At 38.3% G+C, this 25772-nt stretch overlaps 1 protein-coding gene across 7 annotated transcripts in view; it reads right to left on the reverse strand.

Annotated features, from left to right (window-relative positions):
• Positions 1-882: 882 nt before the first annotated feature.
• Positions 883-25772, reverse strand: part of RALGPS2 (Ral GEF with PH domain and SH3 binding motif 2) — a 115167-nt gene continuing 90277 nt past the window's right edge. For 3 of the 7 annotated variants that reach the window (XM_030279578.4, XM_030279579.4, XM_032749740.3), the window contains 7 exons: positions 23141-23195; positions 19779-19856; positions 18131-18236; positions 17293-17385; positions 10073-10178; positions 8788-8879; positions 6669-6899 (listed from right to left, as the gene is read on the reverse strand). In XM_030279578.4, coding sequence (XP_030135438.1) covers positions 6870-6899; positions 8788-8879; positions 10073-10178; positions 17293-17385; positions 18131-18236; positions 19779-19856; positions 23141-23195 — 560 coding nt within the window. In that variant the 3' untranslated portion in view covers positions 6669-6869. Of the gene's footprint in view, positions 6900-8787; positions 8880-10072; positions 10179-17292; positions 17386-18130; positions 18237-19778; positions 19857-23140; positions 23196-25772 lie in introns of all 7 variants that reach the window. The other 4 variants (XM_030279581.4, XM_030279585.4, XM_030279583.4 and 1 more) reach the window with 4 other exon arrangements.

Genomic DNA, 25772 nt, shown 5'->3' on the forward strand with positions numbered 1-25772 from the left:
AAGAACCTCTTTGCTCTGTGCCTCCCACCTTGCAGAGTGTGGAGTCAGCTTTGGAGTTAATAAAGCAGTTTATCCGAAAATGTTTGCCATGAAACAAACTTTCAAAAAGGAAAGGGGAGAGGGGAGAGGGGAGGTCACCAGCTCATTAATTCTGAATTTCTTTTCACACTATTGAGCACAAAGTGTTTCTCAAACTCAGTAATCTGGAAATAAGAAAAAGGAGGGGGTTACAAAAATCTACTTTATTCCTTCTCTCTTTGTAAATACAATTGAAATGAATGATTCCATTAAGGAGAAAAGGCAAAGGAGCCCAAGGCTCACATTCTGTCAAGCATTTCACAGCCTGACCCCACAGCATTTCCCCCAGGGCTGTATGATCAGTAAGGCTTCACAGCATTACAAAGGCACAGAGAGCAGGGAAACAACACAAAGAGCTAAGGAAGTACAAGACTTTGCATGCTATTCATTCGTTCTTCATTTTCAATTTATTTTCCATGTAGTTGCTCCTTAAGAGCCAATCTGCCTGATGACTGCTTTCAGTGAGTTTAAATTTACCACAGCTTTAAGTATAGAAACAACAGAAAAAAAAATCTGATAAACTACCAAGGAGAGAAAAACCACATCATTTAACAGAACAATCTCTGAGACCAGACATATATCTCTTCAATGAACTGTACTTCCCTGCTAGTCCTTAGATTTCTTTTGCACCAGTGGACAACGGTATCTTTACATGCTTCATTTCAAAGGTTCATTGAAAATGCCACTGAAATTCCAGCTGATCTCAGCATCATTCCAAAAGATAGTGAAATTCCACGTAGCAAAACCCAGCTGGAGTTTGGATGCAGTTTTCTGAATGAGAAATTAAAACTTCAGACACAGACCATCATTTAAATCATTTATTTCAGTAGGAAAGATTTTTGAAACCTGTTCTTAAATTCAATTAAACTAGCTTATGCAAACACACAATTTTCACACACACACACAGAACAAAGTGTTAAAAAAGGTGAAGGAAGAGGCTCGAGGACAGCCAAACTGCACATCACTCAGAGAGATCATAGTGCAATCCCCCCATCCCTGGAATGCCTCACACCAGCAGGGAACATTAAAAATGGCTTGTGTTTACTGCATGACACCTTGATCCCCCTTCCAGTGATGGTTGGTCCTTACAGGATTATTATAAAACACATCTATGTTTCCTGGTGCTTTTCCCACTCCAGTACAATAGTTTTTGAATGGATACACTCCTGCACACAAGGAGCCAGAAGTGCCAGCAAACCAGGCACCCCAATCAACACTGAATTGATTTATACTGCTTGTCTGCTTTGCAGTTTCAGCTGTGAACAGCTTTGGAATGGTAAGAAATTACCTCAGCAAACACACATGAAGGCCAGAACCTACCCAAATAAAGAGAAATAATAACAATCAAACACACAAAGGAAACTGAGTATTTATGGTGGTTTTAGTCACTCAAGAGCAAGACCAGGCTACCAGCCAGAACTGTGCCATGATCTGCAGGAACTTGAATTTCATTACATTTTATACACCTTCTTTTCCTTAGCAACTTAGTAACTTGGAGAAAACTTGTCAGCTCAGCTCTGCAACAGCCAGAGCTACACCAACTGATTGTATTTTCCCCTTTCAGCTCTCTGAGTATTCTTAGAAAGCGTAAGATTAATTTTCAAATTAGCCTTCCAACATCTGAATTTATAAAAAGACTATAGTAAAACTGCTGTGTTTTTATAAGGATGTATTCCAGGAAAACAAATATTTACTTGCTTAAGAACAACACATTCTTTCTTTCATTTCCCCTTCCACAGCTTCTGAAGCCTTTGCTGCTAAAACAGTCTCTAGCAGTTGTTTCAGTGAAGAACAGTGCTCCCTACACAGTGTTGGCACTAGAAATACAACATACATAACAGAGCTTTTGGGATATTAAGATTAACATTTAGCCAAGCCTCCTCTTTCCCCAAACAGTTTTTCCCTGTAGTGTTTATTTATAACAAAAAGCTTGCAAGATAAATTGTCTCCTAAGAATGCTCCTCAGTGTTTACATCAAAGTGGGACAGACAAAAGCAAGCTCCCTTCTAATAATGTGAGCTCCTGAGCTCATATGGTCTAAACCATGACTCGGACTATGCTCTTCAATTACCCCCTTCACTAAATCTACTCCAGAGACATACCAAAATAAAAATAAGTTAATTTTTAAGAGGTTTGACCTACTGATAAAAGCTGAACAAAAGCCCAAGCTACCAAAAACCTTTACTTTTTTTCCTAAAAAGAGGCTATTCAAATACAGAAATAATACTAAAGCAATTCAAGCCACAGCTATTTTACACTGACCAAAACAAGTGACTGCTGCAGAAATGCAGTGGCTGTCAGGAATGTCATCCCTTGGAACATGGAGGACACAGTCTGCAAGTCTGACATGGTGGGACTCACCAGTGAAATAAAGGAATTGGTCTTCAAGTTAATAATAAGGCACTGACAGAAGTCCTGCTCAAATCCAAGCACTCACCCTCTTCATGCACCAGAAATCGGAATGATGGTTTTTAAAAGAAGGAATAACCCCTAGCAAAGACTTCCATGTCCACTCATACAGATCCTTTTGATGGCAACCTTCCCAATCCAAGCCACCTTATGAACAAGCTGCTTTTAGAGAAAAATAAAGAAAAAGGCTAATATTAATGAATATTAACAAAACTTTCACAGCTGTCTCCTTGTAGGAAGAACAGAGAATTCACTGATGTGATTCAGTACCAGTCTTGCAGTCTTGATGCTCCAGCAGGCAGCACTAAGAGCTAGCCATGAATAAGGTTGGAACTACCAGTGTTGGTGAGTTAGAATACCAAACAATTGAAAAGGACAAGTAATGAAGAAAAAGGCCCCTGACAGAGCCAGAAGAAAAAGCATCCCATGTTTTTTACCTTCATTTGGACAAGATTTGTTACAGTTAACCAAAACCATAAGATCAACTTGCCTTTTGTCAAAAGAGACCTCTGCTTCTCATCTGCCCCAGCAGCACAAAAACCTGCAACTGCTTCTGCTGGGAGAGAGAGCATTTGTCACCATGTGTTATGTCTGATACCAATAGAGAAGGACTACTGTTGAAAATACAGAAATGCAAATACAAGAGGCTGATGTTGCAAGAAGCATTAAATTTGATGAATTTATTTCTAGTGAAGAGTAGATAACTAATAAAACCCTGCCGTGTTTTTTTATGCTTCTTTTTGTTTCCAATATGTTTTACAATGTGCATACTTCTCTAAACATGATATTAAAGGAGGGTGCTGAAGCTCATTTATTAAGTATTTATGCGACTTCATTTAGTATTTGTAGTTTTAATGTCTCTAATGTGCACCTAAATACTTAATGAATCATAATAGCTTGAATAATGCTCTTCTGGTATGAAATAGACATTTAAAAATGAAAAAGCTATGTTTATTCAAACTACCAGAATGTTTGAAAAACAAAAGTTATAAAAATTATTTGCTTTCTAAGGATACTGGAATAGAAGTCAGGTTTGAAAATCCTAGCCAAAAGTAGCAGAGATTAATTAGATAAAAGTTAACACTAAGCAGTGCGGTGTTATATATTTTTAATGCAAAGCACCAATTTCATAAACCAGACATTCCCTGTTGGTTAACCTTTCCCAAAACTTTCAGTTTAGCTACAAAGCTGGTTATCAGTCAGCATATAATTAATATTAATATTTGAAGTCCTGCTAGAAGAGCTACTCTAAAAAATTTTTGCTCAAATGTAGTCAAAACAAAGAATTGCAAGGAGCATCTTTAACTTCAAAATCAAACCATTAAGGAATAAAGTGACAAATACTAGCTGAAGTGGTTCAGCAGTTCTTAACAACATGAACAATTAGAGCAAGACATCAAAAATGAAAATCAAAGAGAAACTGCCAACTGCCTGAAGCAGGCTGGATGACAGTCTTACCTGAATACCATGAGCTCGCTGCTCTCCTTGTTTTCTCAGCAATAGTTTCACTTAGTTAACTTTTTAAACTCCTTTTTTCTTTTTTTAAGAGCACTAGTACATTCTTTACAGTGTGTCATTTAACTTGTCTGAGCCTTTCCACAGCTTAGCTGAGGCAGCTTTCCCTGAGGGAACAAACCCAGCACCTCTTTCTGAGCACCATTTATCTCAAGCTCTAGAAATGTCAGTGTTTGTGTAGGACTAGTGGCCAAAAACAAAGGGAATTTACTGAACTACTCACTGTGACAAGTGCCAAAAATACTTCCTGTGTTGTCATTACTCACTCCACTTATTCTGGCTACTCATTCCAAGAAACTCCTCCCACAATGTTCAAAAACCCAGCAGATCTGAGGGCAGAAAACAAGGAAAAGTAGGAGGTCCAAGGACAATGAAAGCTGGTAACAGCAATTCATTAAAGGATGATTTGTGAATTGTTTTCCCCACCATCCTCTTACCATAAAAACCTAACTCAAAACAGCTGGAAAAATGCAAAAATCCAGTAATAAATGACACGTCCTGACCTGGCTCTGTCCTTAGCAAAGCTGAGGGCTCTCAGGCTGTGGCTCCCAGTTGCATGTTTCCTTTCACTAACAAAAGAACAGATACAGTCATGCAATAAACCTAGAATAGCTTATTTTAAAAATCAAAATCCACAGGCTATTATCCACAATGCTTAAAAAAAGGACACAAATTGTTAAAGAAACCCAAACAAACACTTAAGTCATTGAGAAGAAACACACATCAGGTAAGTTTTAAAACGGAAAAAAACCAAACTCAAGTTGTGCAAAGTTCACTAAAGTAACACTGCTGGCTGTCAGGATGTTGCCTTTACTATACACCCAAAGTAGGTAAACTTGGGAGATGTGTGAATTGCAGAGGGATTCTGCAGAAGGAACCCCTTCCCAAAATTCATGACTTCAGACAGACTATTCATTCCCCATATAAAAACCAGCAACGAAAGAAGTGCAAGGGGAGCCAAATTCTCATAGTCCTTGTGGTGTAATTCCAACAGAAGCATCCTTCTACTGTTTTTCTTTCTACCAAGAGCCAATTCAGAACAATTCTTGGAAACATAAACCACCCTATTACTCTTTACATTGCCAAGTGGTTGGGGTTTTTGTGTTTTGTTTACGTGAGACTGGATTATCCTTCTTTTTGCCTGCCAGAAATCAAAAATTAATCATTTCCATTACACGATTAATTTGACTCTGGGAAAAAAAATCCCTCAAATGTGAATTTACAGGCTTCTACTCAGATGCAATAAACAAACTATACATTTTCAAAATAACAACTGCTAGTAGAAACCTTTATTAGATAGTCAGAGAACTCTGAAACAGACTGGTAGGTAGCTTGTTTCTGTTTAAAAAGGAGAATTCATGGTGGAATCTGCAAGCATATTTACGGTCACTAAACCACAATGTCAATGGAACAGTTACTACTTTTTCACAGACTTCAAAGTTCCAATATCAGAGTCTTATTTTGGACAATGTTTCCTTGCTTTACAAAATTCATATTCTTGAAGATTAAAGAAAGACCAATCATCCAGGAAACTAGGTGACATCAAGGAAACCCCAACAAAGCAAGAATCAAAGTCTTAAGCATCAAACACACACATAAAGCACAGCTCCCTTTTTACAACCACTATGTTTTTCTCAGTGAGTAATTTCAGTGACCAAGAATGATTCCTGTCAAGGATGGAATTCTGATGGCCCCACACCTTTTCTCTCCTTAGGTTATCCTACCTTCTAATAAATTAGTTAATTGCCTGAAGATCAAAAGAGCTTCTGTATGTAAGGTCTGCTTTAGGCCATGTTATCAACACCACACAATGTCAACTACTTTGACTGAGACAGATACTAAAATCAATTATTGCCAAATGAGAACATGAAAGCTTGAAATTGTGCCTCTATCTTTTCAAAATGTCCATCTGAAGTGATATTATGAAACACCACACACTAACAGTGGTCCCTAACTGATAATTAGCAGATATCCAAAGTCAAACATCTCAGTGAGCTGTACCCAGGTGTTGGTGTTTTGTCATTCAGCTTTTCCGTGTAGAAGAGTCACAGGCATAGAAACACATGGGATGAAAACACTCAGTTCTGACCCAACAGTGCTTTCAGTCTTGTCTCGTACACACACCCACCCTGACTGCCCAAAATATGTGTTTTTAACCAGGAATTAGGGCTAAACGTACCAAACTGATTTTTGGCTCAGCCTCTGTGCCACTGTTGGAGTCTGGCTCCCATACAGGACCAAGGTTTGCAAGCTCAGTGCTGCTCTGAACTTGCAGTTGTGTTACATTTCTTACAGGTCTGAGAGAAATAACACTGCTCCAGGCTGTGTGCCTGGGACTCCTGCCCCTGTCCAGGACTCCTGGGATGGCCTAAGCAACATCTCCAGAACATGTAGTACCTTTTACCTGGTTCATACATAGCTTTTGATACAACTCTTAAATACCAGTTTGCCTGTTTTCTTAAGAATGCCTAAAAAGGTGAGTTATTTTCAAAATTAGTATAAAGTTAAAAGAAACTCAAAACTAGCTACAATCTATTTCAAGCACAGCACCGCCAGAAGTTTCACACACACTATTTGGTGTTTCATGTTGTTTTTCCTTTCACTCTTTAAGGCAGTGGTTTCCACAGGTCAGTTCTCAGAACATAATGAAGCATGGTCCATGGCAATTCATGTTGCAACTCCATTTTTAATTTGGGAGACTCCACTCCCCAACCATTAGTGGTTTTGTTCAGGGCTCCAGAGTTCAGGGATCGAGTTGACAGGTTCTGTTCTGGCACAGAATACAGCTGGCACATTTTTCATTAGGACCTTGTTCTCAGTTATGAGATGGTTCAAATTGTCCTTTTTTATTGTTTTGAATTTGCCTGTTATTCAAAGGTCATCAAGTTGGCAGGAACCTGAAAACAAAAATATAAATGACAGAAGAATTTACTTCAGGTAGTAGCTACTTGCATTTCACTATTTCACAGACTAGACACCTTGTTGAAGTGCGTATCATTCTGTCTTCAAAAAAAGGGAGAAGGAATGCAGCTATTATGCAGCAGTAAAAATATACTTAGACCTGCAGAAACCCCAGGTATTTAATTATTATTAACTTTAATTAAACAATTAATTGTTTAATTAATTATTTTTATTAAAGTTAATGAATAATTAAACAATTAAAATAAAATTGTTAATTATTAATAATTAACAATATTAAACTGCTGTGAGGTTTGTAATTTTCTTATATGGCCATAGAACTTTCTACTTTTGATGACATTTAAGTTGTGATCAAAACAACCTTAACATGATAAATCTCAGCTCTGCTAGATAAGGAGAACTCACTCACCTGAGCCCCAGGTAGGAAATTGTTGGCAGATCAGTGATTGATTAGGCTTAGAATTTTTAAGAGTAATTAAAAAAAATGAGGCATAAACACTTGTTTGGGCTTTTCCCATAGCAAACCTGAATGCCTTTTGCAGCTATCACTCCCTTTCATGAAGAATAAAGCTAATGTTTGCAATATATTAATTTATATCCCCATTTTCTCTCCATCAGGAATCTGACACCAACATCTCTCGTTTAGTCAGGTTATTAAAGAACCACCACATTCCTGACAACTGTCAATAAATAGTCAGTTTGGTCAGATATGGATCAAACATTTCTTGCTTTCCACTTACCATTTACCTGTAGAAGCAAGAATGCTCAACTGGGCTAAACTGCACCATTAAAATCACAAATGGTATCTATTAAAATAGCTCTTACTATTATTCAGCTATTACTATTGAACAGACTAGGTGTTTACATTCCGTTGAGAACACATTTAAACATCCAATTTTTCTAAGGCAGTTACACTGTTAACAGTAATAAACAGTATTGCCAACCCTTACTGAACCAGAGCTGTCTTTAGAGGACAGTTTTTCACCACTTACTTGCAAACTCTTTGCCACTATTTGCTACCATTCCCCACTTTCTCCAGCCAGGAACACAATTCCTCTCCTTTGCACTGTCTCAAATACCTCCACAGGAGCTTCTGCAACCCTCCTTACTTCTTAAGATCTCTCTCAGAGGAAGAATTGAACAAGAAAGCACGGAAGGATCTGGAAAAGCCTTTTTGTTTCCCCTTGAAATTCAGTAGGATTTCTGCTCTGGGAACTCCACAGACAAATGTGCAAAAAGAAGGAAGAGTTCAAGGTGACAAAGTAACTTAAAAAGGATTTTGCTGATGAAAAAAGTCAGTAAGAATTTATATGAGAACTGCATTTAACAGGGGTTGGAGCAGTCTTATCCTCCTTTTCAATTAAACAAAAATGCTACTTTTGCTTTCAAAGACTGGAAAATGTACCAAAGATTACATTTCTATACATTTTAGGAATACAAAAGAAATACACAGCAGAAAATATGCATGTCCATGACCTGAAAAAATACACTTCAGGAGAGTTATCTGGAACTGACATTGAATGCTGCAGTTTACAGCTTTTTATATAATTGTGCAACAGCTTTTTCAAATGGGCAAGACAAAAATATTGCACTCAGACATATATTTTAGAGCACTCCTTGCATTTCCCAAATTGCTTTAAATTAGTCTCAAGGTAGCCCCAAATCTTTCTTCATTACTCCAGAAGCTCTGAGGACTTGTTTGCAAAGGGCCAAACAGAAAAGCCAAGGCAAATCAATCAGGAGGTGAAAGGGGTGGAGAGGCTGCTCAGGGAACACACAAAGCCCTCAGTGACAGCTTGGTCAGCTCGAGGATCCATCACTTCTGAGCTCTTAAAAGCTCATTCCTTTTCACTGTCTTGTTCTCACCTGTTGTCTGTTGCTTTGGCAGGCAGCACTCAGGTGTTTAAACCACAGCATTGCATTCATTCTGTTTCCAGCTTGAAATTTATATGAATTTCCTAAGAAAGACAAAAAAAACTGATGAAGAAACATAAACAGTGCTCCCTTTTAAACACTTAAATCCTACCCATATTCAAGTACCTCTAAATTGAAATATTATGAGGAGATTTACTAATAGATGGTCCATATAACTTTACACTTTGTCTGGAATAGGTACAATTGCTTGACCTACTGAAGAAAAATTTCAGCTTGCCTCTCTTTCTTTCCAACATTCTAGATTTCAACTAATGCCTGTGTCAACTAGGAAAGAACAAAAGATCCCTCAAAACAGAAGTGGTTCTGTTCACTGCCATTACTGCAATTTGTTTATAATTCCATGTTTGTTTTTTTTTAACAAAGTGCAAGATATCACTGAAATGCACCCTGGAAAGCTACATTTCAAAATATTTGAAAATCACTCCTAAATGTATTGATACATTTCAGAGCAGTATTTTCAGTGGCTGGAGTTACACAGTGCTTGTTTAGGTTCAGGAAGGTCAAGTGTTACAAAAACATTTCAGTTTGCTGTTGCAGAGTTTAAGCTGACAAGCATTCACAATTTATACTTCATATCAGCAGTGCTAGGAGAGATGTTTAGAAATAAAATGTACTAAGACTTGAAGCAGACAAAGCAATAAATAATTTTAAGCTCCTTTATCAGAACTTCTAATAATGTTCTTTCCACACAATTTGAAGTGCTAAGGAAAAGTAACATTTTCTTCAGTGTTTTAGCTAAAAGCAGGCACTGTGCTGGAGTAATGGACATCCACAGGCTTCTTCACATAATAGTCAAGATTTCTGAGGGGTTTTTCCTGGTAATAGCACCATATTTGAACAGATGGTTTGGGTTTTGTTTTTCACTTGGAGAGAAGGGAATATTCAAGCAGCTAGTCTCAGCTGAATCTTTTTTTAATTGTTACTTACATTTTCACACATGTGAAAATGCCTCAAAGTGTTCTAAATATATTTTAAAAGAACACAGATGAATACTTCCAATTAAAGTCACATCTGGGGTTGTTAAGAGTTTGGAGAGTTCTTACAACTCAAGGAAGACTCTACGGGTTCTCCATGGGTTGTTGCTCCCATAGCATTCTAAAGGCTAAGATGACATGTTGGAGAGCAGCTGAAACTGGAAGGATGTCACCTTTCACCCTGGTTTAGTTGCTGACAAATGACCTCAGCAAAGAAAATGTTTGTTTTGTGCACTGCTTACCCTTCTCAGAATCAGTCAGTAAGAAGAGATCTGGATGCTCAGGGTCATCTGCCATCATCACCATCCAGCCCACCACTGAGACACTCTTACTTGGCGTGGATTTGAACTGGAAATACAAACAGGGATAAAAATGGAATTAAAACAAGAGGCCAGATCTGCACAGAACAAGCACCCAGCAGTTCCTCTCAGTTAAAGACTAGGTAACTTCAAATGAAGCAGAGCACTTCACAAAATTAAGAAAATTAACAAAGGCTGTACAAAATTAGTGCCAGCAGAACTTAAGACAATCAATGATATTCAAAACAAATTAAAAGGAATATCACAATCTGCAAAAGCTTGTTAGACATCTAATCTGCACTGCATGATTACAGCAGCATTCCTCACCATGTTAGTTTACATTTGAGTGTACAGAATAGTTCAGAAGTATATTAATAAATGCAAAACTATTTCCTCCACTGTTCACAAACAGAAGAATTGAACTTGCTTGTCCTATAACTATTCACAGTTAGCATGCAGTATTTATTATAGTACTCTGTAATTACACATAATGTGAGTCCTAGGGACAAGATAACACAACTGTGTAATTAAATATGATGACCTTATGAAATAAATGGATGAAGTGAGCATGTAAATTCAATAAACATGTGCCTGGAAATGGGCAGCCGTGCTCATTTATCAACAAGATGTTCAAAATTATGTTGTTTTCCTGTTCCAGGTGTTATTCACTTGTTTTTGCTACACCAGTCCCTTTCCTGACAGCTCCTTGACCCCACTGTCTTTCATTCACCTGGTCACAGTATTATTTTCTTCTCATGCTTCTCTCAGTCCCAGGCTCTACTCACCCACTTAATCCAACTCACCTCCAAACCATAAGCTTCCCTTCCCCCTGACCTTCTTTTTACCTATTAGCAAACCCACTCAGTTCACTTCTCCCTGCTTCTCAGGTAGTCCCATCCACGCCCAGCTTCTAATTCATTCCGTTTCTCTCATGTGTTTGGCTGCCAGGTCTCCTCTTCCCACGTCCTTGGATCCAACACAGACTCTTCCATCCATCCCTGCCCTCTCACTCTCTGCAGTGCTTGACCTCACTTCTCTGCCCACAAAGTCTAATCCTGGTGTATGCTCATCCTCACCAGATCCATCTCCCTCCTAGCCTGTGAATCTCCATTCCAATCTCTTTATTAGCACAGCAATTTTTACCTCTCTTTATTGCCTTATCAGAAACAATAAAACATCCTTGAGATTGTTGTGGCTTGAAGTCATAAAAATTAATCTATAGTTCTAAAATACTTTTTATTCTTCATGCTAATGTGTTGTGTCAGCCTACTGCATAATGCCACAAGGCAGATGCACAACATAAGCATCAAGATACTTCTGTTTATTTTAGAACTATTGCTTTAGTATTACAATCCTGGAACTCTGGTTCAACTCTGGTTCAAGGAAAGAGCTACTGGTAATAAGTTTGAAGGTATCATGAGCAAAGTAAGAGTTTATAAGAATGTTCTCTGCATGGGAATAGAGTTGCTTTATAAATAAAATTCCATTGCAAGTCTAATGTCAGTTATTCTAATCTGTGCCACAGATGAACTGAAGACCTAGAAGGTCACAGAATCATCATGAAATAACAGAATGTTTGGGCTGGAAGGGACATTAAAGATCATCTCATTCAATCCCTCTGCCACAGGCAGAAAAACCTTCCTCTAGACCTCTAGGCTTGCAGGGTGCTGCAAGCCCCATCCAGTCTGGCCTTGAACACTTCCAGGGATGTGGCAGCCACAGCTGCTCTGGGTAACCTGTGCCAGGGCTTTACCATCCTCACAGGCAGGAATTTCTCCCCAGTATCCCATCTAACCCTGTGAAGTCATTGTCTAGGTAATTTTATCTGTCTGGGACTTACACAACTGGCTACATTTTAAATTTTAAAATTAGTTTAAAATTCATTAGAACTTGGAATGAACAAATGTTAGACCAGTAGCTGAAAGAAAAAGCATTTAAACCAAGCTCAAAATAGTTTAAGAGTCCAGGCTCTTTGTATAAACATGCTAAAGTTAAGTAACTCACAGAGGTGGACAGATGTGGTAAAGCCTCAGAAGAGGAGGAAGTAAATTATAAAGCTCTATCAGACAACATTTCATTACAGTGAGGGCTGTAACTCTTTTTCAAACAGAAGCTAAAATTTCTTTGAGAAGGCAGTAAGTAATGTCAGTCTGAAGTGAAAATTAAGGCATTTTATCTGAAAGAAGTAATAAAGACAGGGAAAGGGAATGAAGTTAAGGATACAGCTCATGATTTCTTTAAAAAAAATGGAAGTGTATATAAAAGATTTGTTAGGGACTCACTGACAACACTGCAAAAGTATGATTACACAAATTAACACTTAAAAAGGACCTGCAAAATGCTAACTTCCAAGTCGTCCTAAAGCATGAATAGGTCTTTTTCACAGAGGTGGAAATTTGAGTCACAAAGCAGTTTTAATGGATTACAGATCAAAATGTACCTTTTAAATAACACTTATTTCTAGGGTTTCATGGAATCAACACATTGGGCGTTCCTATCTTAGTTGTATATCCCAACAGGTATCCAATATATGACACTGCCATGCAATCCAAACTGCTAGAGCTCCTTGCCTTTTCACTCAAAGCCATCAGTTAATCATGGTGCTTCTCCATAAAATGAAAAGCTCCACACAAGGAAAGTGTTTCCTGCCAGCATCAATCCGTCATCGCTTGAAACACATGTCAGCTTTGCATCCCTGTGCTCAGCTGGATTTGTATTCCATGTTTACACAGTCCCCAGGGCAGCTCATTCTCTGCTGATGCACAGAGCCTTGCTAACAGCAAGTCTGCTTTGTTAACATGAAGGGAATGAAAGCTTCATTGTAATTTCATGTTCCTGGTTCCTATTTGCTTTTTGTAATACAGGCCACTGGAATGACTCTTATTATACACATGGAAAACTGCACAGCTCTGGCACTAGGTTTCACATAATTGATGTTTGCTGTTGTTGTTGTTATGAGCTCAAAGGCTTTTACAAGTAAATTTTTGAATCAAAAACTCTAAATTAATATGTGAACAGACTTTTCACTCCAACATTTTGGCACCTACAAATCTCCCCCTCTAATCTCCTGTTGAGCTTCTACAGATTTATAATATTCAAAGAATCTTCTCAGTGGCTGAACATCCTTCCCAGAATGACAGCATTTTTCATCGGGGTATTTCAGAGAAAGTGCCTGAGCCACAAGTACCAAGTTTTCTACCCTACAAATAAATCAATCTAATTTTGATTATAGCATGCAATGGAAGGCTTAGAATTAACCAGGTTTGTGCTCAAGCATGAAGCATAAAAAGTCTCTGTTGCTTTCCAAGTACCTACAAACACAGAAAAATCTCTCATGCACACTATGTTGTCAAAGAAATTGGCAAGGCTCTCAGTTCAATCACTATAAACAGTTATTTCACAGGTGTATTCACATTTTTCAAAGTGCTTATTTTAAGTTTAAGTTCAAGTGGCTATTCTTACGGTTGCTTTTTTCTGAATGTACACAAGTGCTGAAGTTTTTCACAGAGGCTTCTCTGTGAGTTCCATTTCAACATAAGAGATGAAACCATTGTCCACACATTGCTCTCAAATTGTGCTGTACTACATTTCTGGGCTCTCAAGTTCACATGCTTATTTATAGACAATTCTCCATTACTGTAGTAATAACTAAAGCCTGTTCACTATTTAAACTCAGTGCTGATTTTATGCTGTTACTCTTAGGAGATGCAGCACACAATGCTGGATGCACTCCTTGGCCTTTGACCACAGCCAGGAGAAGAGCTGGCTTGTCTGTATCAAGATTTCTTGCCCCTTTTGCTGGAATTACTCTGGGATTCTGATGAGGTAATTTTCCAAAGAGGCTGGCTATTATAAGCCTGGAAGAGCTTTGAGTGTCGAGGCATTCCAAGCTGCCTGGAGCAATTGCAGCAGCAGAATGGTCAAAAGCATGCCTGTAATCAAGACACGTTTACCATGAGTGCTTCAGCCAGGAAACTTTATATAGCAGACAGAGTCTTTTGTTGCCAGCGTTCCTTTCCATGTCACAGAGGGCTTGAGAAAGGAAGCAGAAAAGACAGATGTTTAAATGGCTCCAGAAGATGCTTGGAATATTTTGCTGAGGTAAATCTCCAATGTATCAATCTCTAAAAAAGAAACCTGCTTCAAAGTAGATGGCATCATCCTTTTTGCCTGGGAAGTCAAAAACCCCAAAGCCTAAATCTAGCCTTGGATCTCTTCATTTTGCAGAGTGAACCCCTTTGGGAATATCACTGGACAGTATTTGGAGCATTTACTCATGCTCTAGCTATCTAGGGATGATTGACCATCTGCAGTTCATTCTCTCCTGATTAACTTTTCCTGAAAATGCAACCAAACGTGAACAGAAGCACGACCCTTGACAAGTCATCTCCACAGACTCCAGAACCAAAGCTGAGGCTCTGTACAATAACTCTGTAGTGAAATGGATGGAAACCTAAGCCTCAATAGCCAGGCTCAAAGTACAACATAGGCAGAACAGATGAACAACTTATTGACCACCTATTATTAGCCTCTTTCATAAGCTGGAATCCATTACCAATCCCTCTATCTGAACAGCAGTTACCAGGTTTCCCACCCTAATTTCAACATAAAGGTCATGCTCTGTGTTGTAACAACCTCTGAAACAGGTTTGCTGTGACTACTCACCGCAAACAATTTTATTTTTTAAATAAAAGACAACTCAAACTTTAGTAAATAGTTATTACAATAGACAAACCTCAACTTCACCTGGGAAACCAAATCAGAGACTAAGCTCCACAACAGGCTTGGCATCCACAAACAGAACAGAGCCTGTCTGCTGCCCTAAAAAGCTGAAAGTTGTTCTACCTTGGCTGTGTACAGCCAAATCCAAGGCTGTGCTGGACAGTTCAGCCCAACTGCATAGAGCCAACTATTAAAAAGAAATTAATGTTCTTCAGCAGTCGCTGCTTTTAACTGCCACTTCTCTTCCTCCTTTTCCTGGGAATTGCCTTGCTCAAACTCCTCTCAGTATCTGCAAGCCATGAGGCTGGTAGGCTCCTGATGGGAAATCCTGCAAGCACCCTGGACTCCAACACCTCCTCACCTCTCTGCAAACTTCCTCAGTGGTTTCCTTGGACAAAGAAACACGAGCACACAAGCATGAGAAACAGATTTTGGCTTCTTAAGACTCTGTTCATCAGCAGTTTAGATGTTGTAGGTGTCACAGCAAATCAGCGACTTGGGGAATACCAGAAGTCAATTCAATAGGTTTAGAAAATAATCTCTGAAAAAGCATTGTAAATGGATGTGACTGTATTTCCAGGCAAAGTAAAGGCTTTTGCAGGAACAGAGACTCAGAAGGATCAGGTACCAGACTGTTTACCTCTTTCCTTCATTTACTTTTGCTAAAGAAAGGGCAAGACAATTTAACTTATTGAAATTGTTACTCTGAAGGAAATGTGTAATCAATGTGAATTCAATACACTTTATTTCCAATCAATATAATTCCTTGCTAAGCAATTTTTTTCAAATTCTTGAACCTGCATGCTATTTAAATTACTTAAAAATGCTAACACAGAAGAGTGAAAAGCTTCTGAATGAACAGATACAAGTCTGGTAAAGTCCTCCATAATTTTGTAAAGAACAGTGAAGCAGGGAGACTTACAAATACACATTCTATTCCTAAAAGAAAACAAAATGCAATTTTGGCACAAAGCCTCAAGGAATCACAGCAGCAACAGGAACACAAAGTCTGACATTACCACAAAAATTTCTTTTCCATTTCTCAATGTTTCCAGAAAAAATAGGCAACTAGCTGTGAGTGACATAATGCCAGCACAAGTTCTTTCCTGGTTCCTTCTTTTTTTTTTAATACTTTGCATTTTTAGTCATAATAGCTTACAAGTCTGCTCTTTCCTTTTAATGAGGTGGAATCTTGCCCTAAAGTTTTCACTGAAGCCAGAGACAAATGCTTCCAAACACACACACACTTCTCCCAAGACACCCAGAGACAGAAGGATTGGCTAATGACCCTTCAGCCTGGGCTAGCCAAATTAAGTAGGATCAGTTTCATTCTTACTTAAGCAAAGCTAGTAGGGGTGGACGGCCAAGAAACCACATAAATAGTTCTCAAAGCAATTAGTATTAGAATACTATTTCCTAATGAACTTCCAATAAAAGGTGGGAAATAATCTCTTAGATTAAGAGAACTTTATACACAAACTTTACACAGAGCAACTTCAAATATCCAGGAGCCTGCAAACCAGCAATGTTAAGCTTCAAATCTCCACCCTCTGCACATACAAATGTTAGGATAACAAAACAGAATTTTGTACCAAAGTCCCCTTTACGAGGATTCCAAAAGCAGAACTCAGTCTGCAAAATTCCATAAATTCTATGCAAAGCAAATGTTCTACAGTGACAGTTGTCATAAATTTACCTGAAACACCTACCAAGGCAACCAAGTAATGATTCTGAGTAGTGAATGAACTCAGATTCAAGTATCTCAAATTTTACCCAGCTTCTTAAGAGAATCATTACAATTAACTAGGGACATCAAGCAGGAACAATGCACATCTTAACATTTGTACAGAAAATCCTCTTGCTCCTTTCCCACATAAGCAAAGCATTTTTTGCTTCACTCAGATCAAGTTGCAGCAAATAAAAGGAACCCCAGCATCATCTGACATTGCAGCTCTCTGCTGAGCAGATGAGGTGTTTGGTACTCCACTGCAGTTAATGGCTTACAGGATTATACAGAAAAATCAGATGGTCCAATTTTACCACACAGATGAAATTAGTACATGTTTAATTGCTGTATCTTATGACTGCTCAATTTTTCCTCATCAGTGCTTGTTTGGATTTCAAACCACGACAAACTGCTGCAAGACTCAAATCATCCAAAGACGGAGCTTTGAAAATGGACAGACCAATGACACAGTTCCTTTCCTAAAAGACCAGCAAAGTCAGAGACACACGGCAGATGCAAAGCAGATGTTCTTGGAGTAGCATACAAATGTAAATGATATTTCCCTGGGTATATCCATATGAGGTGACTGACTGACTGGGAGACAGGATAGTGCTAACTAGAAATCAGGCAAGGCATGAACTACTCTTAGTGTTTACATCAGGAAATCACATTTTAGTTTTGGCAGGTGATACTGGAACATGCCTGGTTTACATACATGTTTTCTCTCTGTAGCCTTCAGGGATTTTGCAGCGTAGTAGAAGAGTTGGGTTCCACACAGTGCTACCCAGTATTTTGTCCAAGATGCTACCTGGAGAGAAAACAAGCAAATGAACAAACAAACCCAGAAGTGCAATGGATAAGTGAAATGCTTCATAACACTGAGGTGAGAAAGAGGAGGCGCCATCCTGCAAGAACATGAGCGCACTGACTGTCCAGCCAAGCATCAGCCATGTTTCCAAAGCTGCTGTTTGTTATTATGCAGGCCTACAAATGCATGAAAACTCCAGAAAGCAGAAAGAACATGTGCCTTTCCTTTCTAATCTCAGAAAAAGTGTTCTGCATCTTGCTCTATACTCCCTGCAATCCCTACAAAACACTTTGTGGAGTCAGAGTACATCTGTCCCTTTCCTTTTCCATCTTAGGTATAAGATATCTCCCATTGTTCTGAATATGTATTTTGATTTATAATTTATTATAATGTATTTGCAATGCAAATGATAAGGGTTATCATCTATTGATAGATTGTTGGGATTTACCTACTGTTAAGGAAGACAAAATATGATTCTCTCAATTTTAAAGTCATCAGTAATTGTAGAAAATTTTATGCAGCATCCTCTTCTCTTCTACTTCCTAGATTATGTGTATAGCCTTACAAACGGAATAAATGCACCATACAGAAGAATCAAAACTCTGTCAATGACCCTAAATCATAATCAGAAAGGCAGAGGAGATCTCAGGCACTTGAACTAGTTGCCCAATGGCCATTTTAATGTGTTCATAACTGGGCAAAGGAAGAAGGTGAGAAAATTAATTTATTAAAAAAAAAATCTTACTGTAGGTTTTTTGCCTTCTTTCAACAAAGTCTTCCTCCTGAGAACACCTTGAATAGTAACTGCTCCTGGATACAAATGAACAGCCAAATCTTCAGATTCTAGGGAGCTGAAAGGAGCATGTGAAGAGTTGTGTGAAAAAATATTTTTCCTAAAGTAATTTTTCAACCATTACCAAAAACTAATGCAAATACCTTTACTGTAATTTGAAAATGTCAACTTTCTATTTATTTGACTTTATTGTGAAAAAATACTTTGGCTGTTACAGGGAATTGCTGTTGTGGAATTAACACTCGCAAGCAAAAGTGATCAGAAAAATTAATTAGCCAAGCAGGTAACCCTTAATTAAAAAATTAAACCTCAAAACACGACTGAAAGACAAGAAAAATTAATTTTTAAAAGTAAACATTTGAAGTACATTGGTACAGTTGCTGTACATGTTAAACCTCTCCCTCAGCCCTCACAGGAAAGATTTGACTATTTTTTGGTTAGAAACACCAGAACCATTAGCACATCAAAAACAAAGCACAGCTCAAACATGCACAATCCTTAAAATATCTGAAAGCAAGGAGAGTGGGCGGGAGCAGGAATAAAGAGTAGAAACCCAAACCACAGCTTTAAGGTGTTTTAATGCAACTGGTGCTCTACTGATCATCTGTCCTACAAAGGATTGGAGAGCAATAGACTGAAACAAAGGCCAGGTACAGCACTGAGGAAAGAAAACTGAGCTTGATTAAAATTCCAAAGCTGACTGGCTTCAAAAACATTTCCAATCAGAGAAAAGTTACACCACGAATCATTTCAGTAAATGTCAATCAGAGCATGTAAGTAAAAGTGCTGAACCCAGCAGCTTTCTAGAAAAGCCAAGAGATTGAACAGCACCCAAAAATCATTGTGAAGTAAACCATGATTTGTTGTTTCATCCATCCTATGTCCAAAGTAAAATGGAAATGTGACAAACACTTTCATTGCAGCACCTACTGAGGATGATGATAATGGAGACAATTTTGGACACTGACAGATGTGAACATGGGTTTCATTCAGTGAGACAATGCTTGCTTCTTAACATGACAGAGGTTTCACAGTTAATGGCAATTTCTTTCCCAACTACAGTGAGACAGAATCAGTATCCATAAGGAATCAGAATAATCAGTTAGGTTACTCTGTCAGCTTGCAAATATTATGCATTTTAAACTGGGGACAATTTGAATGTGTCACTTATTTTAGGCATCTCTCTGATTTCAGGGAAGAGGGGCAAAAAAATGCAGTACAGAACTGCCAGCAAAGAAAACATCTGGAATGCCATCCATTAGCACCAGGAGCAGCTTTTTTTCTACATGAGAACTACCAGCACTGCTCCACAGCAGCAGGCAGTTCAAAAGGTACCCTGGCAAAACATCTTTAAGCCTTGAGAGAAAGATCCAATGGTTCAGAATTTGGATTTGCAGACTGGAATAAACAATCCATATGCTGATATAGAGTAAGTCATTGAAGGGAAAAGTGTTAAGCCTGAAGAAAAAGGTCTCTACCTTTATTTTGACACATAAGTTAGAAAGGTAACATCAGAAAACACCCACTTAATTATTAAACCAAACCAAATCACCAACAGCAGAGGGAAGGTTTGACACCTCTGTGTGCAGTGGGATTGTACCTGCTGGCCTTCATGTGGCCTCGATGGCCATTTCGTGACACTCTTGTCCCCGGACCGAGAGAATGGTACAACCTGTTCCTGTTGGATTCCATTATAAATTGTATGCATTACATATACTGTCATTCACACAAACAGCACCACTGCTACAACAGCACAGAACTTTTTTTGTGTGCATATCACAAAGCCACTTCTTCCATGTAAGAAAAAGCTAATAACTTTATTTAGAAAAAGGCATGCAGAAGTAAATAATATGGTTTTTTTCATTTCATCAGATGTTCTCTTTGTCAGAACTCACAATACTGAAGTGTTTTACTGGCACTGATAGCACGTTTTTAGAGCAAAGTCTGCATTTAGCTTAGATTAAATAAATGTAAAGGAACCATACTGATAAAACTTATCTTGAAATCTGACTTTAGATATTACTACAAAAGTGGTTTCAACTTCTATGAGTATGACAACAGAAGCTGTTGGCTGCCAGGAATGACAAGCTCTGTCAAAATACACGTGACACTGTTTAAAATCCTGTTGTGCTAAATAACATGGAAATCAACTCAGCAATATTTCAATTTTCCAGTTCATCTATGCTGTACACTTTATGTGTAAGCTCCACACTTTAAAATCATTTACCTGATCCACACTGTTATCCCTATTCAGGAATTGTGCCCCAGATCTTTTGTGCCTTTTGAACACAGCTTTGCTTCACTGAACCTTTTTTTTCTGAATCAGATCCCCTTAATTGACTGAATTCCATTTAAGTCAACACAAGCATTGTTCAGGCACTTTGTCCTCATGTCCTATTTTTTTATCCATTTTTCTGGCTGCTTATATTCTGTTGAATGACTGAAGATCAGCAATTCTGTGGGAGCAGCCAGTTAAGTACAAGCCTTATTATCAAAAAGATATTAATGAATCACCATCCACAACACAACCTGTTCCACAATTTGCCATCATTTTTTTCTCAACATAACAGATATTTTTGAACTTATCAATTATTTTTCAGAACATATTCAAGATTTAGGCAAATAAAACAATAAAGAATAATAAAGTAAAATGAGCAGCTTATTTTTGTATACATATGGCATGCAAATTAAGTATATTTTCTTCTTACCTTTAAGCTTGGGTTTGGTTTTTTTGGGTTGTTTTTTTTTTTTTGCATAACAAGGAGGCTATCACTCTTGGAATCCTGCTATTTCAGGGAAATCTATTCAGAGACACTCAGCATAACAACCAGTGAGACTGAAGTGTCACCTAATATACTGCCCTTAACTAAATGTAAGTGTAAGGACTTGGAATTTTAGTCCTTCTAATAATTTTGATTGGCCTGAAGGGACACTGCAATGCTGAAAACTCTCAAGTTTCAAACTAAGATTCTGTTGCACTTAAAAACAATCAGTGGCTCTAGTTCTCACCCCTTCTGCATTCCCCAGCTACAAGCAGAAAAGCCAGGAAAATCAAGAATACATTTTACATTTCCTTTTGTTACTTGAGGAATCTGTGTGTGGAGGAATTGTTTTCTACCTCTTAAGGCATATGATGCAGATTTAAGCCTTCCTACCCAAAGATAAAATACAAAATATACAGAGAATAAATATACAAAATACAGAGAAATACTGAATTCCTACTTGCACTGCACAGAAAACAGTCATTAACAGTGGATGTATCCCAGTTTTGCCAGAGTTGGTAATTCCAGCCAACTAATGCCTCTCCCTCATTTAAAAACCTTTACAGAGAAAGGAAACCACTGTGCTTCACTGAACAGACCAATATAAGAGACAGACCTCTAGTTATCTTAAATTTTGACACTTGCATGTCAGTGTATTACCTATCAAATTTTAAAACATGCCTCATCATCTTATAAACCAAGGAAGAGACTCAAGGTTGCTGCAGATCTCTAGGAAACTCACACATGGCGATGGGAATGTCTGTAAGGAACCCTATCCCTCTCCTGGAAACAGGCAAGAGAACTCACCCTGAAACACATGAAACCTGCAACAAGGTTCCCAAAAGCTCTCTCAGGAGAAAGGCAAGCACAGAAGGCAAGTGGAATTTGAAGGAGGCATCTTCTGTTTGACATGGAGCAAACATCTTAACTGGGGGAGCCTGTGGCTGCCAGCTCTCATTAGCAGAGGGATGAAAAGCCCCTGCTTTGTCTCAGAAGTCCACACAACAATTCTGAAAAGTGTTATCATAAGTTTAAACCTAAATTTTAAAGTTTCTTATGCTGCTCTGGGTAAAAACACTCAACTCACCATTTCTTCTAACTTAATGACTTTTAATCTTTGAGAAACACCTTGATACCAATACACAATTCCATGAGGCAGCAGGAAAGGGAAAGAAAGAAAATCTTTTGACTGTTGTATGTGCTTTGTGATGCAGCCTGCAAGTTAAGAGATTGCCTTTCTGACCCTATTTGTGTTCTCTGCTCATATGGAATGTTACTTGATTAAATTGTTAAGGGCCTTTCCTCATGTATGTATTCATGTTTAAGGCATGAGGCATCCAGGAGTTCACCTTAGGCACAGAGAGATTTTCAAAGACTTCTTCCAAAATTAGCAAAGAACTTTAACTGCTTCAATTAGTTCAATCAGAATATGTTTGGGGTAACAGCTCCCAACTAAAAAGACAAAGTTTTTTGAAAAAAACTCCTATGAAAAATGTAAAAATAGTAGCAAAAGTCATCTATGGCAACTCTGAAGCTGATGGATTACCTGAAACTGTGTTATAGAAGCAAGCAATGCACTGTATTGTGCATCTTACTCAGCTGTGGGAAGGTGAATATTGCACCTCTTTCTGTGTTCAACTGCAGCTGTGTGTCTTTTTCCACATTCTCAAACACAATATGAGAATGGGCTGAAGTGGTCAATGCCACCTGAACACTCACAGGTGCTGGAAAACGAACAACTTGTTAATTCTGAACCAGAAAGTCAGACATTAGCAAGGGGCATTGTTGTGTAACAGCGAAGGGAAAAGAGGATGAGAGAGACAAAAGAGGGGACAATGTCAATGACAAGAGAATAAAGGAACTATGAACAGATGAAGTGTCTCAGGGAAAGTGAAAATGAAAATCAGACACAAACAGCACATGTGATATCCACATATACAAAACCTTTGGGGCCTAATGGTTCTCTGGCTGAGCTCCTTCAAGGATGTGTGCACTGAGCAAACACCCAATTAGATAAAAGCCCTATTAACCATTAGTGAGCAGAAGGTGTTTCTGTGCTGTTTTAACAGATCCAGTGAAATTACTACAGCTTTTTAGTGTTCTTACAGACAGATCTCTAGTGAAAAAAAAGCATCATTTTCAGGACTGAATGAGAGACTCTAATTAACAATGTGAGTAGAGAAACACAGGCTTTTCTTACCTTTCAAATGCTGGCCAGGAGGTCTCTTCACTGAGTTCAGAACCATCACTGCTACCTAGAGAAATATAACAGAAGATACATTATTTCTTCATCTACAAACCATCTCTGTCAATTGTATCTAACAAATCAGAATGGTTGAGATTCTGAATATCAGATTTTTTAAGATGAAATGCAAAAAAATACTTCAGTAAAATACTACAAACAAAAAACACTTTGTGATTTGCTTCAGGAATTTCGTATAAACTGAGATGGAGATTGAAGGGACAGGGTCTAGTTCCACATTAAGAAGTTGAAGAAAAGGAGTACTAATAAATGGGAATCTTATTTTCAAAATATAAAGAACATCCTAAAACCAGATTTGTCTGCATTTAAAAAAACAGGCCACTTATTTAAAAAATTTCTTATCAAGTCACACAGAGTCATGGCACAGAGGTGCAAATTCATTGCTAAATCTCCAATACATTATATGAGAAGCCTTAAACAATTATTAAAGCTATCTTCCACTTACTCTATCACATCACAACAGTATTATTTCCTTCTGTGCTTTGTGAACTAATCCAGAAACAATTCATTTTAAACACTGAATATAGAGGAAAATCCCAAAACCCAAAAATCTGATGCAGCCACTCAAGGCAGTCCCATAAATAAGACAGTAACTTTACAATTCCAGTAAATCCCATCAGTCTGAAAATGAGTATTTAAATATTGATACAAGGTGGGGGTTAGCTGTAATGTCAAAAATCAGTCAATAATTATCAGTAGGGATGCTGTTAACAGAAATCAGTAGCTTCTGCACACAATTCCAAGCTGTTGCCTTGCTGCTATGCACCTTTCACACCAGCCTAGCTGCCCACATGAGCAACTATCCTTGTTCACCACTTCAAACCAACATTTTTAGCTCCAGATAATCCCAAAGCCTAAATATCAGTGCAATTCAATGTCAGGCAGTGCTTGAAGCCACTTTTTGGCACACTAACTTGCCACCTTGTTTGCTCTGCTGCCTGAACACCCATATATTAAAGGGAAGCAAGAAAAGAATACAATTATTTTGAAACAAACCAGAAAATAAACAAGCAAAAAATTTGGATCAGTGCTCCTTACTCAAGAGTTCCCTCAGAGAAACAGCGGCTGAAAATGGGAACCAGTTCCCTGTAATTTTACACAGAAAATCAGCAGGGAAAAGCAGTGCCCTGAAAAATCATGTGTACAAAGTGGGTCTGGATATTCACTGAGTAAACACAGAGTAAAGATGGAGGCAATAAAGATTTACACACAGCAGGGGTAATTCCAGCCAAGAGCCATGAAAATCTCAGCATGGACTGAAGTTCCCTCTGTGCAAAATTTAAGAGAAAATACAAGCCTTTATCTGCCAGCCAATTCAACTGAGATGCCTCTTCTGCAAACATTAGCTCAACATCCACATATTAACATGATCTCTGTGGGATACTAAATAATTTGGTCTCAGCTTATTCTGATTTTTTTCCTAAAGGCATGTCCTAACCTGTTCACACCAACACTACAGTAAGAGCTGTTTGTGTAGAGATACAGAAGTGATGTTGCAGTGGAGGTATAAAGGGCTGCAAGCAGGGAGGTAAAATACTCAACAGGTAACTTGTGTTACTTTCCAGTAAGTAGAAGTGCCTTTAAATTTTTAGTGCTTTGATTTGCAGGTCATTGATCCTTAAGCATCCAGCTGCTGGGAGGGTTACAGCAGCAGGTAGCTCTGTGCACAGCAGAGTAGCACAGTTACTCCTCCTGTGACTGTGGGGACAAATGACAAAAGAGACCCAGTTACTATGGCTGAGTAAGAGCTTGCACTTCAAGTGACCCTCTCAGACTGAATCTATCAGCAAACATTCAGGTGCCACAGAGCAGGTGAGCAAAGAAGTGGCCATAAAAATAATCAGGAGTTCTGCTCAGCACAATTTACACCTGACCTGCAACATGGCAAAGAGAATGTGTGGGTTGAGCTCCATGTTATGCCAGGCACTTTACACAGAAAGACTCCCAGGTAAATAATTTACTACCCCAGAAGAAACAGGAGTAACCAGTGGAGTAACCTATCCAGGTGGAGCCTGCTCTTGCAGTAGAATTTCTTTGCAAAGTCTTTACCATTTCCTGGAAAAAACAACTGTCACTCAGTACTTTCAGCAAATTCTACAATCCACATCACAGTGAAAAGCTCAGTGATTTACTCCATCCTAATGAAACCACAGCTGCATTCTCTGTAAGGCAAGACATGAAGTCTCTTCAAATTAGTAAGTAGCACGGTTTGGGGATGAGGAGACAGAATCAGATGTAACAATTCAGAGACAACTTTAAGTGATATCTTGGGTTAGACCTCCCAGCTGTCTTTGAAGAAGGCTGTTTGTGGTAGAATCTCTTACAGGAAGACCTGAAGGTATTGAAATCCTTTTAGCAGTTGGAATGACAGTTAGGATGGTAGAGTTCAACCCCAACATGAAAATAGTTTTCCTTGCATATAATTGAAGTTTTTTTGTGGTTACTTGGAGCAATCTGTTCTGCAAAATGGTGCAACAAGTTCTGTTAAGTTATTCAACCAGCACTGAAAGCATTAGGGATACTTAGAATCTTATTTATTTTCTTACTTATTTTCTTAGTAGTGCTTAGA

The sequence above is a fragment of the Taeniopygia guttata genome, chromosome 8 (genome assembly GCF_048771995.1).
Source record: "Taeniopygia guttata chromosome 8, bTaeGut7.mat, whole genome shotgun sequence".
NCBI classification, from domain to species: Eukaryota; Metazoa; Chordata; class Aves; order Passeriformes; family Estrildidae; genus Taeniopygia; species Taeniopygia guttata.